This window comes from Stigmatopora nigra, chromosome 2 (assembly GCF_051989575.1).
Source record: "Stigmatopora nigra isolate UIUO_SnigA chromosome 2, RoL_Snig_1.1, whole genome shotgun sequence".
Lineage (NCBI taxonomy): Eukaryota > Metazoa > Chordata > Actinopteri > Syngnathiformes > Syngnathidae > Stigmatopora > Stigmatopora nigra.
Window position 1 is genome coordinate 6310471 of NC_135509.1, and position 19014 is coordinate 6329484.

At 35.8% G+C, this 19014-nt stretch overlaps 2 protein-coding genes and 2 long non-coding RNA genes across 4 annotated transcripts; 2 read left to right on the forward strand and 2 right to left on the reverse strand.

Moving 5' to 3' along the window:
• The first annotated feature begins 89 nt into the window (after positions 1-89).
• On the forward strand, positions 90-3181 carry bpnt1 (bisphosphate nucleotidase 1). Its single transcript, XM_077710856.1, has 9 exons — positions 90-283; positions 1022-1143; positions 1298-1402; positions 1605-1712; positions 1929-1977; positions 2118-2209; positions 2288-2485; positions 2679-2784; positions 2863-3181. Exons 2-9 carry the CDS (start codon positions 1024-1026, stop codon positions 3012-3014), a joined length of 930 nt encoding a protein of 309 aa, XP_077566982.1. The 5' UTR covers positions 90-283; positions 1022-1023; the 3' UTR covers positions 3015-3181.
• An 83-nt stretch (positions 3182-3264) lies between these two features.
• On the reverse strand, positions 3265-14620 carry LOC144208888 (phospholipase B1, membrane-associated-like). Its single transcript, XM_077734960.1, is given in 43 exon segments — positions 3265-3881; positions 4555-4629; positions 4708-4803; positions 4881-4985; positions 5056-5137; positions 5218-5312; positions 5394-5459; positions 5577-5657; positions 5733-5784; positions 5950-6049; positions 6157-6200; positions 6286-6353; positions 6527-6585; positions 6654-6714; positions 6835-6912; positions 7000-7071; positions 7204-7299; positions 7425-7457; positions 7459-7530; positions 7600-7681; positions 7872-7972; positions 8041-8106; positions 8170-8250; positions 8405-8456; positions 8580-8688; positions 8778-8821; positions 8909-8982; positions 9386-9444; positions 9867-9927; positions 10034-10108; positions 10481-10609; positions 10844-10951; positions 11500-11575; positions 11879-11940; positions 12021-12086; positions 12370-12435; positions 12510-12561; positions 12639-12723; positions 12813-12847; positions 12918-12978; positions 13072-13119; positions 13248-13277; positions 14476-14620. Coding segments are annotated over 43 exon segments (3393 nt in total). The 3' UTR covers positions 3265-3590.
• Positions 14621-15833: 1213 nt separating this feature from the next.
• Positions 15834-17281, forward strand: LOC144190716 (uncharacterized). Its single transcript, XR_013324986.1, has 2 exons — positions 15834-15970; positions 17023-17281. It is a non-coding gene; the product is annotated as an uncharacterized LOC144190716 (long non-coding RNA).
• A 995-nt stretch (positions 17282-18276) lies between these two features.
• LOC144193248 (uncharacterized) lies at positions 18277-18936 on the reverse strand. The gene is made up of 4 exons (XR_013325697.1): positions 18890-18936; positions 18654-18759; positions 18439-18584; positions 18277-18363 (listed from the first exon to the last, which is right to left on the reverse strand). It is a non-coding gene; the product is annotated as an uncharacterized LOC144193248 (long non-coding RNA).
• Positions 18937-19014: the final 78 nt, after the last annotated feature.

Here is a 19014-nt window from a genome sequence, read left to right on the forward strand (position 1 = left end):
GTGATCATTTTGTTGCCAATCCATTTTCAATTTCACCAAGGACCGCTAGAGGCAGTGTCTTCTTTTCATATACGACGGCAGTTATACATAAATAAGCATGACGGTATTAACACTTCCGCATTTGTTTACCAGTTATAAACACGAAAGACTCAATCGTGGAAGTTAACTATCTTGTAACTCACTTAACTCTTCGATTGCGTTTTTTTTCGACTAGCGTCCATTTAAAATTAATGTACGCCAACTCATAACAACCGGCTCTTCTCTTGTTTGTGTTGGCATACTGGTAAGTAATCCTTGTGTATACTTCGGCATGTGTGTTTTAAGTGAGCTCCTGTTACACGTGTTATACAGTCTTCGAGTATGTACAATACGCAATCGAGAATATAGATCTTTATTTTAAACGCCATTGAAGATGCTAGACGTCCAAACCAGGATTGGACGTCTTGCGCCGTCAATGGCACTGAAAAAATGCATCCACCGTCAGTCCTCTCAGAATTGGGCCCCCATGTTTGTCAATAGTGTGAATGAGTGTGTGTTTAGGATCAAGGGGGTGCTGTGTATTATTGGCGTCTCTATTCGATCCCGTACTTAGAATGCCACGTGTTATGTTTTGTCCTGGATGATCTATTTGATTAAGACACAAAAAAACAAAAATCGGATCACAGGTCAGTTCTCAATACATTGTTTATTTGCAAGAGAGAAAACTCCATTTAGGCACCCCTCCCGCAGTCCAAAATGGGCATTAGTTTTGAATATAGGTGGGTGTGTTTCGTTTACCCATCGTGGCCACAAGAGGGTAGTAATGAGTAGACTTTCAAGATCAGCGTGGGGTGTGTAACAAATACAAGACTTGAATGATAAAGGAAAAAGAACATATGATTACTGTGAATCATGTTAATAGGGTTATAAATTGGTGACAATATACTTTGAATATATGACAGTATATACAATGTGTTCATACATAGAATACATCAAAGCAGAGATTATGATGACAACTAAATGATGTGTTTTGATACTTCAGTAATGTCTGGGAGTCCTGCTGTGCTTCTTCGCCTGGTGGCCTCGGCTTACCAAGTGGCTGAGAAAGCTGGAGACATTGTGAGGAAAGTTCTGCACCGTGGAGACCTTGGCATAGTGGAAAAGGTGAACCCATGAATTGAAATGATCTCTAGTCCATTTAAACTGAGGGTGGCAGTGAGACCTCCAACCTCAAATGGATTGGACGACAAGCATTGTGAAATCCAGCCATTGAGTTAAAATGTCAAAAATGAGACCTGTTTGTCTACATTGTTCTTAGGAAGGAGCTCATGATCTGCAGACTTTAGCAGACAGGCTTGCACAGCAGAGCATTTGTGCTTCACTGTCTAGACGTTTCCCCAAAATCACAATTATTGGTGAAGAGGTGAGTGTGCCTTATAAATTTACATTTTGAATCAGCTTTTTTTTCTCCTATGTTTCAAAAACAGGCCTGCTTAGTTAAGCAATGACCCTACAATAATTTTTTGATCACTTTTATACATGGCTGTGATTGGCTGATGATGAGTTCAGAGCATCCTAGAAAAAACATCCATTTTAAACTTGTATATTCAAATGAATCTATGCAGGATCTTCCAGATGAGGAGGTCAAAGAGGACCTGATTGAAAATGGCCAATCAGAAGAAATTCTTCACAAAATATGTCCAGCAGAATACAGTGGATTGAAAGAGGAGGAGGTAACAACTTTTGGAAATATTTTATTTGAATACATTTGATTTTAAAGGGTAATGTAGTAAATGTGGCTGAGCTATTGTGTCGTGTGATCATTTGTGCAACTACCTGCACTTGACTTTGAATGTACATTAACTGTAAGTTTTTGACTCTCAGCTTGTAGTTTTCAAATTTTAATTTAGAACACTGGTTTGTTTCTGATTCTGTCTTCAAAATATCAGCTTGTTGTCTGGGTGGATCCAGTGGATGGCACTAAGGAGTACACTGAAGGTAAGTCTGGTTTATATATATAAATATATTTTTTCAAATACATTTGTCATAGTATTGACATGATAATAGCAAGTAGTTTGTCATTTTTTTTGTTATGTTTGAATTGAAAGTTAAATTATCTGTGTTGCCATGCACTTTAGGGCTCCTCGATAATGTCACGGTGCTGATTGGAATCGCCTACGCAGGCAGAGCAATCGCAGGTGTCATCAACCAGCCTTTCTATAACTACCAGGTCCAAGCCCATCTTTAAAAAAACGTGCCTTTTTCCTCCTCTCTGTTGTAGTCACTCATGATTCTTTTCTCTCTTTAGGTTGAGCCCAGAGTCCACTTGGGGAGAACCATGTGGGCCATGCTCGGCTTGGGTGCCTTTGGATTTCAACTAAAAGAAGCTCCCAATGACAAACGCATAGTTACTACTACCCGTTCTCATAGCAACAAGATTGTAACAGACTGTGTCAATGCAATGGAACCTCATGAGGTTATTAGAGTGGGTGGAGCTGGAAACAAGGTACGTGGTGTGGTCTATTGCTTGTTTGTTTCAAATGAAAAATGGATTATTATTTATATTTGGTAAAGACAGAAAATCTGAGTTGAAATTGTTGCCTCATTAAAAAAAAACAGACTGTAGGTGATGTTTTAAATAGGGGATTCAAAATTCTTTTACACACAAACTTTTCTATAACATTTTCCTTTTTCTGTAGATCATCCAACTTATTGAGGGCAAGGCGTCCGCTTACGTCTTTGCAAGTCCAGGAACCAAAAAGTGGGACACGTGTGCTCCTGAAGTTTTCCTGCATTGTGTTGGAGGTATGAAAAATCCTTTATTTTTTTTGCAAACACCAAGGACATCATCATTAATTTTTACATGCTCTTTTTCTCTACCAGGCAAACTAACAGACATATATAATAATCCATACCAATATGATGCTAACGTGAAACGAATGAACTCCGCTGGCGTGCTCGCGACACTTCGAAATCATGAATACTACGCCAGCAGAGTACCTCAGTCGGTGCTGCAAGCCCTCAAATCTGACTGAGTATGTAGTAAGTTGTGTACATAACATGCAATACTAATATCAGTCATTGTTGTTATTGCAATGGGCCCATGCCAAAAAAAGGCTGAGTATGTATTTTATATTTAAGGCAGAGCAGTGAGTCAACTGTGAATTTTATTTAACAATAAAATATCTGCTTATTATCTTCATACGGTTATGTCAGTATATTCCCAAATGAGAATATAGGCTGTCTTTCTCTAAACCTTTTGGTTTAATAACAAAGCTACAATCCTTAGCTTAAATGATCTTTATTGTATTTATATATTAGAAAAACTACAAAAATAACACAAGAAATAAATACATGTATTCAAATCAGTCATAAGAAAAACTCAATTTCAATATTCATGAGCATATACATATTTGACAACAATGAGTAGTGAGGAAATAATAGAACTATTTGCACCTCATTGGACATTTTGGAACCAAAGTGCTTAAAAGGGGGTTTATCCCAATTTGAACTGGTGCAAAGTATGCCTCCTTTAGTTATTCCTTTTGTTCCTATTGCTTATGTCCTCGCACAACACAGCCAAATACTGGCACTGAGGCAACTCATTGCATTTATAATCCTGTTATTTTCATTGCTACAGGATCTTCTGTTTTTCTTTTATGTATCACAAAAGTGACCACAAGCCAGCTAGTGGTAATGCCAAGCAGTAAAGCAACAAGTCCCACTACAACTGGAACCCACATTGGTTGATTGGGTGCGCACCGGGGCACTAATGATGATGGTGTTGTACTACTTGTAGTTGTTGTTTGTGTACTACTGGTTGGGGAGGCGGCAGTGGGAGTTGTGGATGTCTCGGGTGGACTTGGTGCACTGTTGACTTTGGTAAAGATGAATGGACTGTCCTATTAGAGGGGGAAAAATTATACAACTTTACCATCAATCTATGTGCCAATATGGACAATTACTTTCTATTCACTAGATGGGCATGTACTGTAAAGCATTTAAAATCATAGCAATGTCATTCAAAAACACCAAAAGGATAAATGCATTATAGTTAAATATCTTCTTCCCTTTACCTAAATCTCCTTAGCATTCTTTGGGAAATTAAAAAAATACTGATAACTCGTTTGTATGAATAATATGGGTTCATAACTTCATATTGTATAACTAGTTGGATTTGAACTAACTTTAAAGGTGGTTCAGTTCATCAGAATTTGTTGATGTAATAGTATGGAGGATCAAAATGTTTTTTTTATGACTGACTAAACAGAGATTGACATTAGGGGGAGAACATGTAAACTCCACACAGGTGGACCAACCTGGACTTGAACCCAGGACCCCAGAGCTGTGAGGCTGACATGTAAGTACAACACTATATTGTAAGATGCATAATATATCCAAGAGTATGACTTCATTGCATTGCTTTTACTGACTTGAAATGCTTTCATACAAGAATTGGATTAGATTAGATAACTTTATTCATCCTGTATTTGGGAAATTGAACTGACCTATTGTAAAAAAAATAATAATTGAAAAGTCTTAGTATCAATGCACCTTTGCACATGATTTCTATACCTGAGTAGGACAGTGAATCTTGGAGCGGTCATAAGTGAAGTTGTTATATGCTTGTTTCCTGCCAACAGGTTCTAACTGTTAAGGAAAACAATGGAAAAATGATTTTAAAAACATTTTATCATTCATTAAAGTGTTAATAGGTGGATTACTCACCATATTATTCCACAATCCTATAGCCATCTCAGCATGAGCTCGCTCACTGATGTGAAAACAGTCCACAGAAAAGAAAGTTGTATCTGCTTCCCCCTCCTTGTCAAACCAAAGAAAACATTTTTTTTAAATGTTTACAAGTAGAATTTAATATAACATATATTTCCTAAACTTACGCCTATAAGAGGAATGAAGGAGTTATGTAAAAATGGCTGGAGAACAACAGCAAAGTCGTCTTTCCCATCATAACGAGATCCAGATATTAGATGATGGATTTCAGTCTAAAGGGGGGGAAAGTGTATTTTTTTCTAATATGGTGGAAATATGATCATAGATATAGTTTTAATATACCTGGTAATCAAGATTGATTTGTTTAATGTTCTCAATCTCTGGGGAATTTTCAGTTGGGTTTATAACACAAGGACAGGATGTTCTGGAGGAAATAAAAGGAAAGAAAACACTTGAAAGTGGGCTGCAAGATTAAAAAAATGAATGTTGTTTTTCAAAACAAACCTTTGAAGCAAGGAACATCCTAATGTATTTTTCCTGACTTGTTTTAATGTGTCTATTTCCATGATCTCCACTAGATTTACAAATAGTCTGGGTACCTGTGTATGCATAAGAATAGACATTTAGGAAAAAATAGGACTCTGTGATGATTGTATTTATGATATTATTATACAATTTACCTCCTGGTAAAGTTTGTCCAAAGCCAGCATCAGATTGTGACTGTAATTACTTGGCGACAGATTATTCTGTTGAAATTAAAGTTGCATTATCATGTGATTGCTTCACTATGAAGGGAAATATTATCTATAATATCTGAAAAAAATATATTTGCATGTTTTTTATTTGGGTGTGAAAGCACTTACTTGATCAGTGCAATAATGGCAAAGGTCGTTTCCTCCAACAAATAGGGTCAAAAGTTTCCAGTCCTTGTTAAAGTTCACATCCTGCATGAACAAGATTCACATATGATTAACTAATAAAGTATAATAAATTTGTGATCTTCTTTTTATAGGACATACCTTGTGTTCCCGCATGGCTTTTATGAGAATTTCAACTTGGCTTTGGATGTCCCTGTAATGGATGAGATGCAAAAATAACATGAGACAGACAACTACAATGATGTAAGTACTACTACTCTTTTACAGTTAGTTTATTGTAACAATAACACTTTATAAAATTTCTGTTATATTCCCATTTAAATCCAATTTTAAAAGTGACAAAGAAGTAAATACATACAAGGCTTTGGCTCCTGCTACAGCCATGTTGAATCCCTTCTGTCTTGAACCCTGACCTTTAGAGAAGCCTTTCAGGGCCGAATTGAACTTCTTTAAAATGTCTGAGGACACACACAAATACGTCTGTTAAATATAAACAAATCAAACTGAGCAGAGATTAGAACCAAAACCTCAGACTCTAGATTAAAGTGTTCCGTGTGATCCATACTTGGTAGCGTTGTGACGGTATCTAAAGAGCGGTCCCCTCCAATACTGCATGAAAAAACAAAGGGAGAAAAATAGCATGGTTATCTATTCAAGACAGTGTCATTCCGCATCTACGGTTGGTGTAGTTTACCTCCAAGACACGCCTTTGTATTCTCTACTGAGCTCTAAAAGATTTTTTGCTTTCGCACCAGTGCCAGCCTGTGTCCAAATAATAGACAGAGAAAGTGAAAATATAAGTACCGTTAATTTATCAGTCGTCACAGTGACTTTGTGAGAAAGCTATATAACCAACTGATAAGGTGGTTTCATGGTAATTAATGGCAGTGCTGTTGTCAGTTATTCATTCTTTTTTTTATACTTTTGAAACTAACCGTTATGGAATCTCCCAATGCTGCCACCACCTTAATGTCTGCTGGTCTTAGCTTGTGAACTAGAAAAATATGAGGATAATGTTGTTAATTGTTTCAAAGGGTGTTCTGGTTGTTTACTGTATCTTACCTGAGGTTGGTTCTGAGGGTGATGGTACAAGGTCCACACATAAAAAGTCACTTCCTCAATTCTGAAGAAAAAGAACAATTTGCAGAGATCATTTTTGTGGTCCACTTTAATTGCTGTTTGATATATCATGCTGTGTCTTTAAAGCACATGTAAATGCAATATATTGTATACATATGCTTACTTTATTGGGTGCTGGTGTTGGTTCAGGACCAGCATATGTGTAATTGCTGTTATGATAGGTTCGGATGAATGGTGATGTCTATGAACACAAAGAGAAATATTTCAATATCACTGTGTGTTACTGCACACAATACTTAGGTATGATCATTTACTTTAACTGTCCTACCTTTGAAGGGCATTTTAGTTTCAGGTCTGTGGTAAAATTTTGCACAGATGTTTTGTTTCCAAGTGGTTCCAGCTGAGGGAATCAGGGGGGGAAAAGAGAGTAATGTTAACCATGTAGGAACTTTTTTGGGTTGTAGATTGAAAGCTATTGTAGATATATGGAGCTATGTATAGGTTTGAAGGGGAATATTGTAGTGTGTCTAACCATATTGTTCCATAAGGAGCGCGCCATCTGAGTTTGGGCCTTCTGGCTCAGGTGGAAACAGTCGGCACTGAAGTAAGAGCGATCAGGACGGCCATCCTGGAACAGAATAATGATCATAAATTCAATGTATTAACACATAAGAAGTCACCTATGACTTTAACTTGTTATCAAGTCATTTTTTTATGCTTTAAGTGAGATCTAAATGATACAACTACACCTACCGGTAGTTTGGGGACGACGATGTCTCGGAAAAAAAGGCTGGATGACCACCGTGAAGTCGGTCCGAGTGTCGTAACGACCGGATTCGATCAGCTCGCTCAGCATGGACTGTGTGGCGGACGGCAGTATAATTATTCCATCACTTCATGCAGTTTGGCTTTATTTATATTCTGTTACCTGATAATTTCTATTTAGTTCCTCAAGTTCTTCCATTGCTGTTGAGGTGGTCTTTGGGAGGATTACACATGGGCATATAATACTGCAATAGAAGGAAAAAGGAGGCAATGGGAAGACGTGTTAAATAGTGTAATTTACTCTTTTCTGACATTTTGTTTCTATCCCATAGGGGTTTATGATTCATATGGCTGACACATTTTTTTCTTATGTGTATGAGTGGCTAATTTTGAATCTAGTGGGGCTTTAAATGACAGTAGTGATCTGATACTCACTTAACCAGCCAGGTAGGGCATTTTAATGAAGCATCCAGATGCATTTCTCTCAATGGGATAATGTGCAAGGGTTCGACTAGGTTAACCAGAGCTCGGGGTACCTGGCAAAGATATTCAGATCAGTCAAACCACCATGTAGGGATATTTGAGCAGCGTTTTGTCTATTTACCTCTTTGTGAAGATAATCCAGACTTTCTTGGACACTTTTCACAAAATTTTCCATGGAATATAATTGCTGCAAAGGTGGAAAATCAAGCATCTATTTTCATTCTATTTCTTTCAAGTAAGAAGTACTTACAGAATTGTAGCAGTAGTCACAGATGTCATTTCCGCCGATGAATACAGTGATGATTTTCCAGTCTAAATCAAAGTTGATGCGCTATAACAGGATTTTAAAGAGGGAAAATGTTTAGAGGAGGGATTTTATAATAATAATCGTATGTGCACTATAACCATTTAACTTTTTTTTCTGCAGAAGTCAATTTAGTTTTGTTGTTTACTCAATTTCTCATGGAACAGATTGGTGTACTTACAGAGTCATTCTTCATTTTTGCCACAAGAGTTTGCACTTGAGATGGAATGTCCCTATATCATGACAAACACATGCAAAGAGACCAATTCTTATGATAAACCAAGACTCAATTAAGGACTATTTTCTACTTTAAAACAAATAATGACAGTGAGATAGCAGTATCTGGGATGACTTACTTGCTTGTTGCTCCAGCAACAGCCTGGTTGAAAAAAGCCTGAGGTGTAAATTGCTTCCCTTTTCCAACAGAGTAGCCCGTCAGATTGGCATTGAAATGCTTCAATATATCTATCAGAACATTAAAAAAGTCAATATTTCATTATAATACAATCAATCAATTGAAATCAAGAATTATTTTTTAAAAAAAACAAGCTTACTGGGTAGAGTTGTTACAATTGTGAGGTTGTCATCTCCGCCAATACTAAATGAAGCATTAAAATATTTAATTTTCCAGCCTGTAGTAAATACGTTTTTGTTTAATCTTGATAAAAAGTAAAGTTTGAAGCACCTCCAGGATAAACCTCGGTATTGAGTCAGCACATCCAGAACGTTGCTCTTGCTGGAGGCAATTCCGTTCCCTGCCTGGGAACAAAAATCAAAATTAACTATAAAAAATGTTCTCCCATATATCTATTTTTTTTAAATATGACTATAAAAAACAGTCGACTTAAAACCTCACTTATGTCACATTGCAATGTATATAAATTAAAACTGTTGTACATATATATCAATGCCAAATTTCACCTGCCATTTGTCATCTGGCCTACTTTGAAAATCCATTGTTTTAACTATATCATCTTCACGGACATATCTGTCTTTTAGAACGATACAAAACATTGTGTTTTTTATTTAAATGTTCTGATAAGCAATAGAGGCTTATCTGCTATCCGAAACGTTACATTTCTGCATATCCCTTAACACAACACTTTTACGATCTTTTGACAGCTTCTTCTGCCCTCTTGATACCATGATGAGATTCACTTACCGTCAAAGAGTCTCCCACTGCAGCAACTACTCTGATATCTCCTGGCCTGAGTTCATGCACTGATAACATACAAAGAGCAACAGGTACAATTTCAGATTCATTAACTATGTGGCACACGTGCAAAGTAATAGACATGGTAATAAACTTAAGAAAACTTAGAGATAATACATCATTGGTGGGAAGTAAAACAACACAGATATTCAAATATACTAAGTCCATGGTATATGTACGTATACTTGTGTTTTTCCTAGTTTTGCGTTGACAGATATTTGTAGTTATGTTACTTTTTAATCTCTAATTATGTAACCAGAGAGAAATATTAGAGCGAGAATCTTCATTAATACTTAAAAAATATATATTAAAAGCAAATGTTTGAATATTATACATTAAGTAATAGTCAAATGTGCAATTGAGCAATGGGATTAGATTTGGGAAATGAATTAATTTAAAAAAATGGTAAAGCCACATTCTAGCCACTTACCAGTTGTAGGTATTGAGTCCGAAGGGCTGAAGTCGTCACAAGGCATCGGTGTGCCCATATTCTGAGCAGATGAATACAACACATTAAGAATTAGAACTAAAAAAGAAGCACACACAACTGCCTTAAAGGCTCCCATTTGGCTAAAAGTGTCTCAAAAGACCACTTACTGAATAGATGAGAGCATCTGTGTTGCCACCGTGATTTGTAGGAGAGTTTCCCTCCGTCCTGAGGAAGGGACGGTCCTTTTCAGGGGAGGGCAAAGAGAGACAAAGATGATCCATCCTAATTTTAGACACTAGCCACATACACTTTTTTTTTGCATTCTGTCAACCCAAATTGAAAATACAGGAATGTAGTAACAAATAAATATTTATTTCCCTTTGATTAAACAGCATTTGTACTTGTTAGGATGTAATATTGTCAGAAAATATTTCCTTATCAGCAAAAAGCTTCAAATTGCAGCTAGGACTTATAATAAGAAAACTTGAAAATGTATGTACCATCATTTAACATGACGGCCCATTTGAATTATCCCCAAAACAAATTTACTAAACAAATGCAACTCCATTATTGTGCTGCTCCCTGTATAACACCTCAACCTCGTCGGTACTCACCAAAGTTGGACATTGCAGAGCAATTACATTCCCATTGTCATCTGTGTTATGTTTCTCACTTGCAGGTTGCAACTGAAACACATGATTGACACAATAATGGCCGACTGTGCTTGGAGGGAAGGGACATTGCTGTCACTTTGGTTAATCCTCACCAGGTTCGTCCACAACTGCACTGTCAGTTTATCAATCTCTTGTGACGCTCTTGTCCCAGAGAGAGGCTTCCCAATCTGTGTGTAGGGCAGCAATCAACATTATGCACTATGCTTGTTACAAAACAAACTTTTTTTGTGATTGTGGCATTGTTAAAGCACTGTAAAGAGATTTTTCAATCTCCAAGTGACATAAAGACACAAGAGGACTCACATTAGATGAAGAGAAGTAGGTGATGAGAGGTTTATCTTGCAGGATGACACTGAAATTATCTTTGTTATTGTACCAGTGTCTCTTCAAAAGAAGTTCATACAAAGACACCTGGAATTTAAAAAAAAATGCCTTGGGTACCAGAAATTTAATGGATAAAAAGGCAATCATTGCAGTTTATGCAAAAGATTCTGAAAAAGAGACATTTCGATGGCTATTAAGGCTGAGAAATTCTGTTTAAAAAAATGTGTGCTTTCAAATTATCAATGTTCTTTGCACAAACATATAAAAGGATACTAACTGTTTAGACAAGTAGCCTCACATGTATCATCTCTGATATAGTTCAGGGAGCAAATGCTATCTTTTATCTTTAAAACGGCTGTACATGATGTGTGTACATCTAAATCTTTTATATCACATTGGCCCTATTTAGCGCTATCACATACAATTACTATCTTGTGAAAGCCTGTTGTTTCCATTTCACGGCACCCTTCCAAAAAATAACACACTAAAAACTAAAAGTACGAGAATCATCTGCTCTGTACTACAGATGTACGTGTATATTTGCACAAAATATGGTGCACAATATTAATTATGCAGTCCTATTTTGCCAAGCGTAAGATTTAAAGATGAAAAGATAAACATAAAATACAATATACCTGCAGAGCGTGGGTCAACATGGCTTTTCGAAGTTTAATCTCTCCATCTTCATTATTTCCTATGCATGCACACATCCTATAATAAAAAAATAAAAATAAAACACTTGTGGTGTGTATCCATAATATGGATGTCATTACAACAAGTAAATGTGAGAAATATGTCGTTATGTGCTAGAATGAGTGCACATCTTTGTACATTTTATTCTATGGGAATAAATTGACAATACTGAATATTTCACACTATGCTGCAATGTAAAGTACTCCATATAATAGACAGTAAATGAGTCTTTCCTAGCCAAGTGTAGTTTTAAAATTGTTTTTCTGATGAAAACATGCATAAAAAAATACTCAATACAGAAATAACTCCCTAAACACATACCTGCTTTGCAGATTATTGCTGTTTCCATCCCATAATGCAACACTAACAAGAGTCTTCTTCAACTGTAGGACAATTGGACAGTGAGACCAATCAAGAATGACGTGGCTTTTGATAACATGAGATCAGTTAATAGAATGCCAACCTGAGCACGCAACAGTGCCAAGGCTGCGTCCACCTCACCGATCATTGATGTGATAACGGCCCGAACCTGCAACAACAAGCACAACGTGCATCAAGGTGACCTCAACTTTTTTTTTTTTATCTCACAACTGCCATCAATGGACTCATAGCTCCGCTTTTATGGCATTATTTGATGCAAGATGCTGATTGTACCATTGAGATGATCAATAATCTAAGGTTAAATTATCTGTACATCTCGTCATCCCAATTGAAATTGGCCTTTATAAACTTTTCCATTACATTCACCATTATTTAAATGAGCATTGGGGGGGGGGGGGGGGGGATGACCTCTATTTTTTATACACATTTACCTCCTGCTGGTTGCAAGCACAAAATTGATCCACTTGCACAAAAAGTAGAAACAGCTTCCAAGATTGCTACAAAAAAAAACAAGTTCAAAATTAAGATAACCAGAGCATATCATATATAAAGTATGGATTACAAATTATACCTGACTATTCTGGAGGTAGAAAGATGCCTTTTCTGCTTGCTCAAGCAATGTCCTACAAACAGAACATTTCATTAAAAAAAAAAGAAAAAGAAGTACACTTTTATTATAGGTTAGACAAATATTTTTTACCATTCTCTTCCGTACGGAGGGCCATTTATGTCATTTTCTCCCAAATACACATCTGACAATCCAGGACTGAATGTATTCAACAGCTCTGATAGAAAAGAAGAAAAGAGAACTAGTACATAGGCTCTGAGTTTTAGTTCAAATGTTCATGTTTCATCTAAAAAATAAAATGTTTACCTTGAAGTCTTGATATTACAGTGGACAACTCAGTACTATAATAATGAAAAAGAACACGTTGACTGTTTGCAGATTAGGAAACAAATGTGTGATGATAAAACTCACCTGCGTCTATGTAGTCCAATTGATGCTAAAACTTCCACATCTGCAGGCTGTACACTGTTCACTAAATATTTAAAATAAAATAAAACAAATCTGAATAATCATGCATCTTTTAAAAATATATTCAATGTGATTAAACAGAGCCTCCTGCAAATACCATTCAAAGGAGGGTGCTGGAGCATCTGATCACAAGGCACCCCATTAACTGGTGAGAGAAAATAAATCCAATATTTACATACATTAACCATATTTCTTTATCTTCACTTTTAAAATGAATATTCCCAAATCCAACATTGGCGCAACACATACAGAAATTATTTAAAAAAAACGGACCTTTTGTCCAAGAGAGCTCAAAGAAGTTGGCTATAAGAAACAGAGGAATCATCTTGTTTCTAAATATTAGTGATCTTTTTCTAGAATTAATCATCATTGATCATCCCCTAAATTCTTTCTTCTGGTTTCACTGTCAGACGCTCAGGACTGAATATCTATTATCAGTTGTACCTGGCTTTCTTTTGTACTATCATATATCATAAATGATCGATGGGGTGGGCCTTTCGCACTTGTTCTTAGGATAAGAGAAGTCATGACTCTGATTAGACACCTAATGGCGTTTTATTTCCATATAGTGAAAGTAAACTAATCCTGAACATTGTGATTGTGCTACGATATTACGTAGGATTTTTAAGTGCTGAATGCCAGAATTAAAATGTTTTAGTAACTTTACTGGCACTTCATTTTTGTTTTGGATCTTAGTGAGTGAGTTCCCTCAGTATGTTGTTTTCTTTAAAACAATGCTTCAAAGTAACCACCTTTAAGTGTATTATTATGATTGTAACATTTTGGCATAGATAAGCATTTTAAATTGTTTTGTAGAAATATAACCTTGACCTGGACTTTAAAATCAGCACATTCTCTGCTTGTCTGTCTGACCTTGAGAGTATTCACTTCCTTATGGATAAAAGTAAAGTATTAGTGTGTTGCCTCACAAGGCTGTTATATTAAGATTAGCTGACATCAACAGCTATAAAAATCATGTTTCAGTTTTTTTAATATATGTGAACAGGTGTGGTAAGACTCAGAAATGCATGCATTCGACACTTTCCCAATACATGAAATTGTTGTTATGATATTCTGCTCATCTTTATGCAGTCATAACACTTGATCCTTTTAGTTTTGAAAGCTAACATGAGGTCAAATTACTTATCATATATACTGTACTGTATAGTGCAACACTAAGAGATGACTTGATTGTATATAAACTAACCATTTATAAAGGAGCATCATGTTCTGTGCTTTCATTTTTTTACAGAGAAAAACCCTGAATTTCCATCATGCTTACAATCCTGAAGATATGATTTCTTATCATCCCTCAAGGTGAATGAATAACTGATTATGAAGCGATGGTGGCGAGCCAAGATAATGTACTGTGCATGGGATTCTCATGAACATTTTTTCTCACATTTTTATGATGACCCTGCCTGAAATAAGAAAGCAAAACAGAATACATTCCTTTATTTAAAACAAAAAATCCTTGTTGTACAGTCTGAAAATTGAACACCTGGTTCAACGGTGTAGTTGTAGTAGGTCACTTTAGTGCCACAACAAGATAATCTGTTCAACATATTGTCTCCACTAGAGGTCCTTAACTTGGAGGTGGACTTGGTAGTTAGACTGTCATCCTTGTCTATGCTATATTGTATCATGGAGTTGCATTTAAGGCACATTGCATACAATTCATATAGCTAGTTCAATATAAAAACTCCCTTATTCTGAATAAAAGTACTTTAAAAGTTACTATCCCTTGGAATATCCTTTTTTAAAAATTGTATAAACTCTACTCTAATGAAATATCAATGGATGTACTGGCGTTGCCGTTTCAAACAGAAAAGGAACATAAAAAAGACATGTTTATTGTGCCATCTGTGTAATGATGTGTTTTTTTTTTTTTTGGTTTACTAATGTTGTAGAGTAGAGCTGAACTCTACCCGTTTCACTGGAGCTACTACCCGTGCGTTCCTATTGGACAAGGTGAGCCAGTGCAATATGTATTTTTGTGGTTTATTATTAACAATCCATGGAGTAACTAGTAAGTTTAGGAAGAACAGGGTCAAAGTGCTCTTGGATTTCTCAGCTATAAGTTCCTCCTCTACAAAGGGAGGGGATGAGCAAACAACTCAGGCTGGTTTGCACAAAATAACGTGTGTATGTAAACACCCATGTTTTTTTATGGGTGTGTCAGTTGAGACATGCACAATAGAGTGTTTTGTTCAATGGGGTGAGGAAATTGACTTTTAAGGTTGATGAGTGGTTGTTTGAAGTGTGTTATGTCATTTTCCATCAGTACATTTCCATAATTTATGTTAATTAATTTGACAAGTAACATGATTGATATATAATATTTAGATTTTTTTCTAAATGGATTAAAAGAACTGTATTACAAGCCCTGTATGTTCAGTTTTGTATAGATCAGAAACAAAGTTTAATTTAGCTTTTTTAAAATATTTTTTAACTAAAAACAGAAAGAAATGATTGAAAAATGACAATTATTGATTTAAAAGGGCGAAATCAGGAAATGTAATGTACATCTATACTATATCTATTCATTTTAACTTGATCCTAAAACAGAAAGTCGGCACTCATGATTTACTTTGCCGGGCCACACAAAATGATGCCGTGGGCCAAATTTGGCCCCCGAGCCGCCACTTTGACACAGGGTTTAAATGCTTCAATATGAAAACACACATCTGAAAGCAGTGCAACCAGGGGGGAGGCAATGCAAGGAAGTCAAAAGACAATTTGGAATTATTTAAAAAGTTTTTTAATGGACAAAATATAAAATATGATCCATATATTTCTTAGGCCAGCAGAGAAGGCATTGAAGACCCTGACGGACAAATCACCTCTTGGAGCGCGGTAAGCAAGCCACCATCTCTTCCCCTTTAAATGTGGTTACGCCCATTTTTGACTCAGCTGTGATAATTAGGGCGCATGCGCGTTAGTCGTTCCTTTTGACAAACTTTTCCCATGCTGCCTGTTCGACGCACGCCAACGAGGTAAGGAAGAGAGCATTTTACTGGCCTATATTGCGTTTTTATCACACTATCGGGAGATTTTTCAGCAATCAATTGAGCCCAAAATGCCAACTAATCTCTTAGTTTAATGCCAGGTGTAACACCCCGTCGACGATTTAAGTTTGGGCTCCTCCGACCGGCTGTGTACCGTATGCTACTAGTTCGCAGTAGCGTTAGCGTCACGATTTGGCTTAAAAAGCGTGTTGTCCGCCGTTTTCTTTCCATTATTGAGTCCTGTAGCAATGCTTTAAATTTAATCAAACAATGCCGAGACATCGACCGACAGTTTGCTAGTAGATTGTCACTTTAGAATGACATCCAGAGGCACGACTTAGTTCCTGTTGTGTGGTATGCATTGGTAGTTTTCATTGAGAGTTCTAAACCGTTGCCGACTTGTAAATGTTCTGTTTTTACAAAAAAAAAAATCACTTATGCAGAAGTGTTAAGCCAACTTTCTCCTAGCTGTTAACGTCAGTCTGCGTATTTAATCGCCGAATACAAAACTTAAGCCAATTTTCCCCTAGTTCATTGGTGTCAAAGTTGCGGTCCGGGGGCCATATCTGGCCCGCCGCGTCATTTTGTGCGGTCCGAGAAAGTAAATCACAAGTGCTGACTTTCTGTGTTAAGATCAAATTCAAATGATTATGCATGTATATTATATCTCTTTCCCCTTTTTAAATCATTAATTGTAATGTTTTAATCCATTTATTTCCTTTTTGTTTTTAGTTCAAAAAGCATTTATTCAAATCTAAAGATAAATATAATTTAAACATTGTTTTCCACTCTAATATTGAACATATTCCCAAAAATATTTAGTTTATTTTTAAAATGACAAATTTTTATAAGATACCCCATGAAGAAAAAGATGCTCAAACAAACTTTAAGATCTTTAAAAACTGAATATTTAGGGCCTTTGATAAAGTATTTTTAATCCAATTTAAACTACTTCCCCCAAAAAACAACTAAGCTTATCTGTTGAATCTCCAGGCTGTATATATGCTAACTTTTTTTGTGTGCAAATTTTCCCTGTTTAGCACCAAGATGCAGCTCTTCTAGCATGCCTTGAGCACCCTTGAGGTTACAGAAGAGGAGACTGGACTCGGAGCAAGGTAAAATTACACACCCCAAAAAGTTGAATCTCTAGTCTATCTATATATTCTAACCTTTGCTTTTTTTTTTGCATGCAACAGGCCTGAGATCTTCAAGTGGGCAACTTGTGAGGATGTTTCTCTTGCATCATTAGGTGTCTCTGTACTTCTGAAAATCCAAATTAAATAAAAACCTAAATAATGATTGATGTTTCACTGGCAATTCATTTCCACAGCTCTTTGACTAAATCTTTAAGGTAAGGATCTCAGTTAATGTTGGAGCCAGAATTCCAAGTATTTATTCCATTTTTTTTGTTTTTACAGTTTTATTGTTTTTATTTTATTAGTGTATACATCCAGTTTTTTCATGTCTACCACCAGCTTTTTTTAAAATTTTATTTTCCAAATGTTTATTCCCCTAGCTTTGTTCCTATTTTTATTTTCCATGTATATATACCCCCAACTTTTTATCAATATTTTCAAGTTTCTAATCCCCAAGCTTTTTTTACACCATTTATTTTCTAAGTGTTTATCCCCCACTTTTTCTAAATATATATTCTCAAATGTTTATGCCCCCATATTTTAGCTTAATTTTTTTACTAAGTATAAATTCCCCCAGTTTTTTTTTGTTTAATTTTTTTGCCCATTTATCCCCCCATCCCCCCTTTTCTCAAAAGTATTTGTCCCCCAGTTTTTTTTGCCTGTTTATCCCCCCTTTTTCTCTTTTTTTTTACTAAATATTTATCCCCCAGTTTTTTTTGTTTAATTTTTTTGCATATCCGTTTATCCCCCCTTTTTTCACTAAGTGTTTATCCCCATTTTTTTACTAGGTGTTTATTCTCCCAGTATTTTTTGCTTAATTTTTTTTACTAAGTGTTTATCCCTCCAGTTATTTTTGTTAATTTTTTTACTAAGTGTTTATCCCATTTTTTTTTTAATTTTTTTACTAAGTGTTTATCCCCCCAGTTTTTTTTGTTTTTTTAAAGTGTTTTTTATTTAATTTTTCTAAGTTTTTTATTTTTTTAAGTGTTTTTTCCACATTGAAAATGTTTACTTGTAAATAAAATATTTTAACTTTGATTATGACTTGTATCTTTTCTTAAAGACAAAACACATGCATACATTTAAAAGCTTTTATTTTGAAAAACTTGAGTAAAATGAAGTAATTCCTCCAGTCACCAGCAGTAAAGACAGGAAATAAAAGCTCCAGCTTTTATTTTGAAAAAGTTTGTAGATTGGTTCCCGTCGGTGGTCCAGCATCGTAAAAAATCGAATCTTCTCCACCCTCTGGTGGAGAAGATTCGAAAATTGAAAAAGGGGGGGTTAGTACAGTTAGTTCAAAAAACAATGAGAAGGGCTCACCTTTTATTTTGAAAAACTGAAGTAGCTCCTCCTGTCACCAGCAGGAAATCCAGAAAATAAAAGCTCCAGCTTTTATTTTGAAAAAGTTTGTAGATTGGTTCCCGTTGTTGGTCCAGCATCGTAAAAAATCGAATCTTCTCCACCCCCTGGTGGAGAAGATTCGAAAAAGGGGTTAAGGCACAAAGTTAGTTAAAAAACCAATGAGAAGGGCTTACCTTTTATTTTGAAAAATCACAAAACTGGTTCACCATCCAGGACAGAAAAATTAAGGTGTCTGAGGCTATCTGTTCATATGCAGAAACCAGGTCCACTTGTGGAATTCTGGAAAACAAAAAAAAGGGTTAAAAGACATTTGCAACCTTTTATTTTGAAAAAATGTATAGCTTGGCACTATGCATTTTTCAAAATAAAAGGTAAGACCTTGCAAATATATTTGCATGTGAGGTTTTACCTGACTTGGGTGGAATTCTCCCAATTCAGGTAAAACCTCATTTGCAAGGTCTTACCTTTTATCTTGAAAAAAATGCATAGATCAGTGCTGGCTATTACACCAACACCAATCAATGCATTTTTTCA